General features: G+C 30.5%; 3 protein-coding genes across 3 annotated transcripts; 1 reads left to right on the top strand and 2 right to left on the bottom strand.

The window, feature by feature from the left end:
* Positions 1-151: 151 nt before the first annotated feature.
* LOC108747314 (HEAT repeat-containing protein 3) lies at positions 152-3,416 on the bottom strand. Its single transcript, XM_018484703.1, has 6 exons — positions 3,035-3,416; positions 2,440-2,700; positions 989-1,917; positions 599-893; positions 362-535; positions 152-274 (listed from the first exon to the last, which is right to left on the bottom strand). The coding sequence occupies exons 1-6, from the start codon at positions 3,176-3,178 to the stop codon at positions 152-154; spliced, it is 1,926 nt and encodes a 641-aa protein (XP_018340205.1). The 5' UTR covers positions 3,179-3,416.
* A 70-nt stretch (positions 3,417-3,486) lies between these two features.
* LOC108747360 (activating signal cointegrator 1) lies at positions 3,487-5,846 on the top strand. Its single transcript, XM_018484780.1, has 10 exons — positions 3,487-3,660; positions 3,730-3,842; positions 3,933-4,042; positions 4,122-4,221; positions 4,299-4,566; positions 4,628-4,916; positions 5,029-5,192; positions 5,269-5,390; positions 5,464-5,655; positions 5,747-5,846. Exons 1-10 carry the CDS (start codon positions 3,593-3,595, stop codon positions 5,818-5,820), a joined length of 1,500 nt encoding a protein of 499 aa, XP_018340282.1. The 5' UTR covers positions 3,487-3,592; the 3' UTR covers positions 5,821-5,846.
* Positions 5,847-7,610: 1,764 nt separating this feature from the next.
* Positions 7,611-10,695, bottom strand: LOC108747343 (protein tamozhennic). Its single transcript, XM_018484745.1, has 6 exons — positions 10,569-10,695; positions 10,442-10,498; positions 10,048-10,188; positions 9,776-9,975; positions 9,515-9,694; positions 7,611-9,396 (listed from the first exon to the last, which is right to left on the bottom strand). The coding sequence occupies exons 3-6, from the start codon at positions 10,178-10,180 to the stop codon at positions 8,026-8,028; spliced, it is 1,884 nt and encodes a 627-aa protein (XP_018340247.1). The 5' UTR covers positions 10,181-10,188; positions 10,442-10,498; positions 10,569-10,695; the 3' UTR covers positions 7,611-8,025.
* Positions 10,696-11,595: the final 900 nt, after the last annotated feature.

The raw sequence follows: 11,595 nt of genomic DNA on the forward strand, positions 1-11,595 counted from the left end.
AACCTAAAATTTATAAAAGTACGCAGAAAATAGGAAGTAACAAGAGCAAAAGTACATTTCTCCTTTTTCAAAAATATGTCACAAGTTATTTATTATAAAAATATTTTTGTTCATATTTCTGTAATTCGAAGAAATCAAATAAAAATGACGTTTAAATACGTTTATTTTTAATTCCTATTCGCTTCTGTTTATATTTTATAAATCTCATTAGATTTGCGTTTACAGTCGATACTACTACCGTGCTATCTTGTAAATGTTTTTTCTGCTGATGCATCTGTAAAATAATTATAGAAAAAAAATCAATATATTAGATATTTGATATAATAAATAAAAAATCATATATTTGTAAAATAATATGTACCTTGCTTTTGAAATGTGGCATTATGGATAGCAATCTCGGAACTAATTTGATATCTGCTGCTAAATGGTCAGTCTCATCCTCTGCATATATATCCATTAATGCATCTATAGATTCTGCTATAACCCACGCTCGAGTTTCAGTTTTAGAGATATCCAATAAGAACGTAGAAACAAGCTGTCAGAAATAAATAATTGATATACTTGGATAGAAAATCAAAAGAAACACAAAAATAGTTACCTTTATCGCTTCGTAATTCTTCGAATCTTTTGAATTATTTTTATTCAACATGATCTGTACTAAATTACAGAGCATTCTTATCATATTGATGCTAACATTTATACTGACACATTGTTGTAAATCATTTAACATCAGCTGAATGTCGTTACATGTTAACTGATTTAATTCGACGACATTCGCTTGTTCTTGGACTAAACGTTGAAGAATAGCTCTCATCGCAGCAGTACTTGCTTCTGCAAGTTCAACATCCTTCTTGATGATCTGCTTAAACTCTGTTGAAATATTTATCCATTTTCTGGATACAGAATATCCAAAATTAATAAAAACCAATAAAATTATAATAGAAAAGAAATACTTATTATTATTATAAAGAATTTGACAATAATCTACCTAAATAAATTATCAACTCCACCAAAAGCATCAATCTCTATATTGGGTAACAAATTGTTTAAACATAAATAAGCTGTGGACTGAATGTTGTAAAATTGTTTCAATGTAGCTTTTCCTTCTTCAGTTTGATCTAATATTTCCTGGTTATTTTTATCTACTACAAATTTAGATTTATCCCAAATTTTATCAATTAAACTACAAGTGTTTATGACTTCAACCAGTTCCACTGGAAGTGTTGACGTTATTTTCAAATCTTCATTCATAGAATCATCATCCAAACATTCAGACTCAAGCTCCATTGTTTCAAAATCATCAGTATCAGAATCAATTTCATTGTCCTCACATTCAAAACATAAATTTGCTAAAATCTGTAAAGCTTGTTCTTGCATTTCCAATATCTCTCTGTTTTCTTGTACTTTTTTTCTTTTGTTGTTCGAAGAAGCATTGCTTTCATGTGGTAGGATAGACGTTAAACAAGACAAAATTTGTCCATGATCGATTGCAAGTACATCAGATAGTATCGACAATACTTTATGAAAAACATGTATCCGGTTGTTATCAGTATAATTACTGATATTGATTAATACATCAGCTACACAAGTTTTCAGGAATAATATTTTGGAAGCGGTCTTATCGTCTGCTTTTAAATCCAATAGAGTAGACAAAAGTGACTCGCTCTGTTTAATTTTATTAATGGCGGCGTCATTCTCATCGGACAAGCAAATCAGGGATTGTGTAACAATCGTGACGATCTCTGGTCCATAAACGTCAATATTTAAAAACTTTATTAAAAGTGATACCAAATCTTCGTCATTAACACGCTTAATTGCACTCTCATCATTTGCGCATAATATCCGTAATAAACTAACTGCTTGAACAAAAGTCACTTTTTTGTCTCTAACTTCTTCTGGTTTCCAATCTGAATAGTACTATAGATAGAAAATTTATTTAACTTTTAAGTATATTGTTACAAATTGTTATAATCAATTTCAATTCACTTTATGTATTAAGAAATATTATATATAGATATTATATGGGATGTTGTGTGGCTCCGTGTAAGAGCAATGGACTCGTAACTAACAGGTCGCGAGTTCAAGTTCTGCATCCTCTATATATGAGGAAAATTTTCATAATTCGCATTGGCTTAAGTCTGTGCCACACTATTCATTGGAGAGTGAGGATTGGGAATTGAAGATTAGAATTCAACCAATCAGATCAAAATGGTTTAAATTTAAAATTATTTAACTGGTTGAATTCTAATCTCTAATTCACACTCTTCAGCCCCTGATGCTTAGTGTGACATGGACTTTAGTAGAAATTATAAAGAAACTGTTTAGATCTAGATGACTCTAACTAAATTTAGACAGAGAACCGATTATAGGAACCAATATGGTCCTACTCATCTTTTCTATTACTACTACTAGATATTATATAATATAAATGTTTTATACCTGTCTCAATAATACAGTGAGAGGAGTTATAATATCATCTTTGACTAGATCATTGCATACTTCCTCTTTACCATTTTCAGCAATTTCCCGTAAAGTATGTGCAGTATTCATTTGTATAGCGGCGTTATGATCTAATAACAATGGACCAATTATTTTTGCAATTCCATCTTTAGCGATATGCTTCACCATAGAAGAGTCACAAGATATTGAAGCCAATATTTGCAGAGCAGATAATTTTTCTTCGAGATTGCACGACTGTATCTAGATTGAGAAAAAAATATTAAGAGACCAATCTTTTTGATATATTTTGTTAATTCTTATCAATTTTAGTAACTTAAGCCTATTCTACATCTAAGCCTGTGCTTTTTGTTTTCTGTTTCTTGTTTTTTGCTATTTTTCACATCTTGTCTTTTTGCTTCTTATCCAGTTTTTTGTTTTATGTCGCCAGAGATAAAAGTTGAACAAACTTCGAAAGAAAAAAAAAATACGTAGCAAGAAACAAAAAACACATTGTAGAATAGGCTTTCATTTTATTAAATAACGTATAATTGATTTTATGCATATTGCATAAAACTCGATAAAACTCGCTGCTCACATCATTGTAAACGTTCTGCAAAATCTTCTCCCTGTCTCCTTCCCCAAGTTCCTCATCCAATTCTTTATCGAACTCCTGAACGGATTGTAATCCAGTGGGATTTTCTTTGTGAAGTTTTCGCCGGTGCTGTTTCTGCTTACCCATAACTGGATACTTGAAAAATAATCGAATATATTCACCTTTAAGTCTATCTCAAAGAGGTTAAACCACATTAGACAAGTGCACACGATTGATCCAAATTATCTGACATCTTTAGTAAATTTCGCAAAACTTATAATTAAGCCACTGCATTATCAATAATGAATAATATACGTTTCTATATTATCAACAAAACATTTATGTATTGATAATAATGCAGTGCACGACGTAATAACGATAACAACGCCACTGATAGATATAGTATATACTACACTATCTAATGCAAACATATTTTTTATCGAATGATGATTGAAAGATCACATCGAATCACATCTGTATGGTAGTTTCGATATATTTATTGTTATACATTGTATTGAAAATTATCCAAAATTATCATTCATTTGTCATCATTTAAGAATCATGGAGAAATGGATGCAAGAGAAGTTGTCGAAATTATTGGATTTTCCAGTCTCAGATGATTTAACCCAGTAAGTTTAGTGGATAATAAAAATCTATATTTGCATAATATTATAATTATTATGTTATCAATTTTTTAGGTTTATTCTGCAGATAGAAAATGAAAGAGACTTAGATGAGTATTTTTCAACCTTATTGAATAATGAAAATCCAACTCACAGACAATTTGTAACAGAATTGAAAAAGAGACGTGGTGAGTAATAACTAATATTATATAGATATGTTCTGGAAAACTGTCAGATCATTGTTAAATTATTATATTTATTTACATACATTATTTCAGCCTCTTATAATAATCAAACTGGATATAAAAAGATAAATGACGGTGATAATATACCCAAAAAACAAAATGATAAGAAAAGGGGAAAAGCAAAGGGGAAAAAAAATAACCAAGTATATAGTCTATGTTTTTCCAGGGGATTACGTAACAAGTAAATTAAACAATTGAATATCTTGTGCATTATTTTTACAGATGCAAGAAGTTGTAAAACTAGAGCCAAAATCTGAAAAGATAGAAAAGAAAAAGACTAAATTTGTTAATTTATTGTCTCATGGAAATATTCTCTTAAAAGGTATTTATATAATAAATTTGTACATATATATATATATATCTAGCAATGTTTTGTGTAAATAATATATTTTTTTTCAGGAAGGCATAAATGTGATTGCGAAGCAAACAGACATGCATTGATTAACAACTGTCTTAATTGTGGAAGAATAGTCTGTGTACAAGAAGGCTCAGGACCATGTTTCTATTGTGGAGAACTTGTTTGTTCTCCAGATGAACAAGTATTACTTGGAAGCAATACTAAACAGGGTGATAACTTGTATAATAAATTGATGGATCAAAAACCATATAAGAATCTTGAAGACTCTCTTAAACAAAGAGACAAACTTCTCGAATTTGATCGCAATAGGTATATATTTTTTCTATTTCTAAAAATTTTTTACATTAATTATCATAAAAATAATTTATAGTGCCCGTCGTACCAAAGTAATTGATGATGAATCCGATTATTATCAGTCAAATAGTATTTGGCTATCCCATGAAGAACGTAAGAAGTTACAGAAGCAAGAAGAGGAAGAATTAGCACGCAAGCATGCATCGCGTTTAGATAGAAAAGTTGCTATAGATTTTATGGGAAGAGTGATAGTTGATGAAGATCAATCCTTTAACTTGCAATCAGAAGAGCTTGACGAAACAATATCATATGATGACTTTGAAAATACGAATATTTGTCCAACGATAGAATTTGATCGTCCGACAGTAAGATTATAAATTTTTTACAATTTAGTTAATAAATTATGCAAAAGTTTATTTCTATTGTTAAGCCTAAACAATTATATTATACATTTTTATATATTGTTATTATGTTAAGTTTATTGAGATGGGAATATTCAGAACAAGCACACGAATTGAAAATCACACATGGAATAGAGAAGGCAGAATACAAGATAAAGAATATCTAGAAATGTTTGATCAAGGTCTGTGTTTGAGCATGCATCAGCCTTATGCATCTTTGCTAGTGGCAGGAATAAAAACGTAAGTGATGTATTGAAAAATAATTCATATATATTATATAATCAGAATGACATTAACATGATCTTAATGTTACTAGTCATGAGGGTAGAAGTTGGTATTCTTCACATAGAGGAAGATTATGGATAGCGTCAGCTGCTAAAGTACCTTCTTCTGAAGAAATATCTAATATGAAGCAATCTTGCCATATATTAAAAAATGGTCAGAAAAAATAAATATATGTATCTTGAAATATCTATTTTATCCTTAATTACACTTATCTTGATGATTCTAGATAAAATTGAATTCCCTGAAAATTATCCTACGAGTTGCTTGTTAGGTTGTGTAACGGTAACTGACGTTCTATCTCAACAAGAATATAGAAAATTATATCCAGAAGGAGAAAGTGAGAGTCCTTATGTCTTCATATGTGAGAATTCTTACATGTTACCAATACAATTTCCTATGAAAGGAAAACATAAAATTTGTAAGTAACAATAAAAAATAATTAACAATTTCCATTATTTATATTACAACAGAATTAAATTCTTTTATTTTATATTATAAAATATATACAGATAAAATGGATAAAAAACTTCATCAAGCCGCTTCCAAATGCTTAGAGAAAGCCATGAAGACAACTAATAATTAATATTTTCATGTTGTAGTCTCATATTATTCGTTCCTTTATAAAATTAAATAAGATAAACTTTTTCAGTTATATATGTTTATTTGTGTGAATAATTTAAATATACATGCATTCTATTAAAAATAATTATCTGGTTTTTATATAAAAGTGATTTTTCTGATAATGTATCTAATAAAAATTTTACAGAAATATATATATAATATGCATATTACATTACTTGTATACAATGGATCATTATTTAATTTACATAAACTCTACAAGATGTTAAGATATAACCGTTCATGCATGCTTTTCATTTATTTATTTTATTTATCATACTTTCACTCATCATTTTATTGATGAAAAAATATCAATTCTACTATGGTTGATATCAGCCTTTTACAAATAGTTTTAAAAATTATTTGTGCTATATCGCGTGCGTGCACACGAGATAGAGCATATATCTGAAATACAAACATATACTCTTCTTATTTAAGAAAAGCACGAGGATTATTATTGTACTAAATTTTCATTTTTCAAGTGCCAATTATCTTATTTTATTAATTATCAATATCTCAATGTTTTACCTATATAAGAAGCTTTAACGTCACCATGAGAATCATTTATTCTCTTATTTTGACGTATTAAATTAGGCTAAGCCAGTTACAATCAATATATAAAAAACCTCTCATCTACACTATACTATTTTTTAATTAATACAAAAGCTGGATATAATTAAATTACATATAAATTAAAGTACGTTAGCTTAAGCATTGTTATACATCTTTTTCTATTGAGCAAAAGTTTTTTCTTCATTCTCAAAATACTTTACACTAATTGTAAGCTAATTGGTTACGTGTCGTTTTGTGCAATGTCGACAAGCTTATAAAAACACAATATTTTACTTATCTAACGTACGTACAAAATTATATACAATACAACAATCTAAAACAATGTTAAATAAAACGAAACAAATATTGCAGAAATATGTTAACAAACAGTATTTAATAAGCAGATCGAGCATTTCGAGTTTTAATGGTTTGATGAATAAGGAATGTATGAATAAATAAGTATTTACGTGATTACTACTTTTAAATAAATAAAATAACTACTTCTATATGATTTTAATACACATTAATATGCTATCGTATCGATAAGACTTTTCATCAAACTAACAGAATGCATTCAATGATATAAAAAAAATCCTTATATATGTTTATAATGTTTTCTTTCCAATTATATAGCACAATGTGAATTATTACAATAGTTATGTATAACAATAATCTGCAACCCCAATAATACAATAAGTTATTAGTAATTTATATATAGTACATTCTGATAAAGCTTTAACATTCTTGTATCTTTACGGCAAGTATCTAATTTTCTTTTATAGAACTTGTTAAAAAACCTTCATTTTATAACATTGCATAGACTATCATTTGCAAACCAAAGAAATTCTCTCTTTCTATTAATCGTTATTTTTAAAATAATTTTGTCAATCGTTTGTAGGGTGGCACTATATAAAATTTATTCAGTATGGTAACAATAATTAATTTTTTTATCTTATTGCAATATTCTCTTTTAGAAATTATATTAATCTATATGTAGGGAACAAAATTTGATAAAAAATTCTAATTTAGACCATAAATTGCATAATTATACAAGAAATATATATATATATGAAGACAAACTTATAATATTAAATACCTTTTGAACAAGTAACATCTCAGCGTGTCTTGCGTATTCTTTAATTAATCCTGATAACATTAATTTTATAAGCTTTGGCCTAATATCTGATTAAATTTAATTCTTTAATCACAAACTGTCAAATGTTACAATAATGCTAATAGTTATGACTCTGAACTTATTCAATACTTATCCTCAATAGGCCTCATAACATAATAATACTAATAGAAAGAAAATCATTATAAGATTTTCCTTGTTCGAGACAATTTTAAATAAATATCTTTGTACCTTTTCTGAAGATCAAGATTCGCATGTGTTATTAACACAGTTAATGCAAGTTATGTATCTAAGTTTTCTGTATTCACGTCTCATTTTAGGTCGTTGAAAAAGGATTTATGTTGTACGTATAATTCGTTCGATCAATAATTTTATATTTTACACTCAATATACCTTTGCGTATACCTTTGCAATATACCAAACTGCAAATTGTGGCAAATATGCGAGAATCTCTTCTTTCGCGAAGTTTCAGGCGTTTCAGTCTATTTATATGTAGGTCGGAGAATCCTTCAGACTGGTATGACAAGCATCACAGATAGAAACATTTTTCTCGTTTACCAGCGTGCATTTTGGACACTCCTTGCCGCCGCTGGCGAGCGGCTTGTCCTCGTTTCCTTTGCATCTCGATTTAGCGCACATTTCACAGATATCTCGATCGGGCATATTTAGATATGTGCACGTGGCACAATTCCATCTCTTTTCATCCTCCGCCTCTTCCTTTTTCTGTTTACTCATTTGCGCAATGTCGAGATTTTTAAAGGAATCTGCAATCTTCTTCGCTATCTGATCCGAAGATTTGTGTGTGCGTGGAATTGGTAAAGTTTGACTGTTGTGCTTTTTATCTTTATAATTTGCATCGATGTTATATCTATTCGAATCTGACAAATCAAAGGACGAGGATTTCTTCTTGAAGGGTAGAATATCCTGATGATTTTTGCCGTTTGTTTCGGACGAATCGATCTCATTCGCTTCAATCCTACCGCTGCTTCTTTTCTTCTCCGATTTATGCGCGCTATACTTATCTTCGTTCTCCGTTTGCCTAAGCGTCTTGTGCTTGACATAGATAGAATCCAGCTCCTTCTTATGCTGTAAAACATCGTCTCGATCATCGAGATCTTTGTAGTAGCCCAAGCTCTCAAGATTTCTGTACACAAAGTCCCATGTATCATAACCGTCTTTTCCAGCACTGGAATTCGATCTGCTAGCAGTTTTTCTATCAGTTTTACCGTGTTCATAATGATCCCCGTTGCTCGATTGCCGTTTATAAAAGTCTATCTCATCCAGATCTGATATCCGGTGGGACATAGGTTTACGGAGAGTGTGTGTTTTTTCATAATTTGCCACAGACACCGGTACATCGAGTTCTATCAGTCTACCGGTTGGTACTCGAGCTGCATATGCTGGTAACGTGGCGCAATATGGATTCGGTTGTGTACTATTACCATAAAACTTATTGCCATGAGAGGGCAAGCAACCGTAGCTAGTGCAACAATTGATGAAACCATGATTGAGAGGTTGATAATATCGATAATTAGTCGGTACTGCCATGTTTGTCGTATCTTCGATGTGCCGATAATCTGTTTGACAGGTCGACGGCATTGTTGTGTTGTAATTAGCATGTACAATGTGATGATAAGGCAGATGCAATGGCAAAACGTCTATACCCATTTGCTGCTGATAATAATCCTTATAGTTATCGACCTTTGTGCGGTTTTGATGCACTTTCTCGAGGAAACGATAGTTTAGCGCTCGAATGGCCTGCTCTGGTGTACCAACGTGATTCTCACGAAACTCCAATACCTCCAGCCAAGAAATGGTGTATTTCTGTGACACACTTTCCCATATCTGCTTTAAAATCTGCAATTTAAAAACAACTTTATCATCTGCTTTAACATGTGCAATTGCAACTCTTGCATATTGAGTAATTGCATTATTTTTATTTGACCAATTACATTAACTATTTGTTTTCCATTACCTGACATTCTACAAAAGCTACAATAGCATCCCTACTGACGTTTGAAACCTTATCAGGATCAATTGGCCCTTCCAAAGTCAATATACCCAAACCAGTGTGCTTATAACCCATCTGTTCAAACATTAACTCGGCACCTATTAAATTTGCCTCTACCTCGTGTTTATAATAGCCACTGTATGTCTAAAACAATTCAAAAATTTGTATATGTTAAACCATGTAGCAAAATACAGACTAATGACAAGATACATTTCAGGTAGTTACCCTCACTATCCTATATTCTTTTCGCCAAGGCTGAGCCAACAGATTAGCCGCGTATAAGGAAATTGCACTCCAAGCAGTTGCTGCTCTATACCCACTAAAATCTGTTAGTGTTGCTGCTGATCTGTGTAAAATATCTGCTGTTTCTTGAAACACGTATTTATTCTCATTGGGTACTAGACAAAGATATTCCTTTATAAAGCCTGAAATTCATGTATTATATATATAAATTAAAGAAGAGTTGACATTAGTAATGACTTAAGAATATACACTACCTTCCAATTTATGTCGTTGTTGTAGTTTTAAAGGGCTATCATCCGTTTGCAGATACACTAAATGACTCTGTTCCAATTTCATACTAATCTCATGTAATCTGTCTTTGCCTCTCATTATTATATCATTCGCCATTTTTATTCCTAAAATTATAAGATAACAAATGAAATTTATAACTATTAGTGACAAATATGACGAAATTGTTAGCATTTACACATGACTGTAGAAAAACTAAAAAACACTATCGTTTCATGAAGTTCTGGTGTTTTAGAAAATTAACAGCTGATATGGAAATTTGCTTAAACTATTTGTAAAACTTTCCTAATAAAATGTAATGATTAAGAACAACGAATCGCCACATAGAAATCAGTATTTATGCTGGTATAGATTACGAACCTCCTAGAAATCTGATTTTGGAATAGATTCCCGATTCAAACTACAACTAGCTCCAACCTAAAAATAAATCCTATATTTAGTAATGGAATCACGGGCTCTGTAAATAGGCCAATAATTTTGTGATTACTTGACACGTAGCGTGATTTCCCATCTCAAAGCACGAGCCATCGAATTAGCTTGATGCAGTTTAAACGACGTATATGTTATCTTTACATCTCTCTATAAATAATAAATATTGTTCGCAAAATTTTTTTTCTTTTTGGTTATGTTCGCGTTACGTCATGCACAGAATGTGCGAAGATATGAGATGTATATCTTTGAAATTGTTTTTTGTATATACACGTGGCACCGCCAGGTGGAAATTATACGAATCACCGACGATTCTTCCTTTTTGTGTTTCTCTCTCTCTCTCTCTCTTTCTCTCTCTTTCGGCTTCAAAAAGAGAAAGTTTTATGCCTGGCGCTTAAAGTCAATGTAAGATTGGTGCAATCGAATTTTAAGTAATGTCTGCGGCCTTCAAAAAATCCAGCCAAACTTATTTTTCAAAGTAAATTATATAGTTACTTCGATTTGTAAAAAATAAACGACAACACGAGAAAAATATATATTGATTTATTAATAATATAGGGCTTATTATGGTTCTTTAAACAAAGTGAAAATTATGAGCAAACTCTGTTAATCAATAAAGTTATAAATATTCTAGTAAATTTGATCACTTTCGTAATTTTCATCTCGTTTCAAGAACCGTAATAAGCCCCCAGTGTGCAGGGGCTCGATTGTGTATTTTGAAATGAAGTGAAAATTATAAAAGTGAGCAATGATTATTAGGTATTGACCAATTAAATTGTGAATATTCTAGTGAATTTGTTCACTTTTGTAATTTTCACCTCATTTCAAGATACACAATCGACCCCCAAGAGCCAATAGTTCTATCATGGGCCACAGTGGGTCAATATAGCTACAGCCCTGATGTTGATAGCTTCTCTGTGTGATGCCTATTTTCTCGAAATTCCTTACAAATCTTATCAACATGTATAAAATAACGAAACATATATTATTCATTTAGTTTAAAAAATTATATATATATATAATATATCACAAAAAATAAAACATAATACATTTGTATTATGCTCAATGACCGATATTTAGAGAAT

The sequence above is a fragment of the Trachymyrmex septentrionalis genome, unplaced genomic scaffold (assembly GCF_001594115.1).
Source record: "Trachymyrmex septentrionalis isolate Tsep2-gDNA-1 unplaced genomic scaffold, Tsep1.0 scaffold2, whole genome shotgun sequence".
NCBI lineage: Eukaryota > Metazoa > Arthropoda > Insecta > Hymenoptera > Formicidae > Trachymyrmex > Trachymyrmex septentrionalis.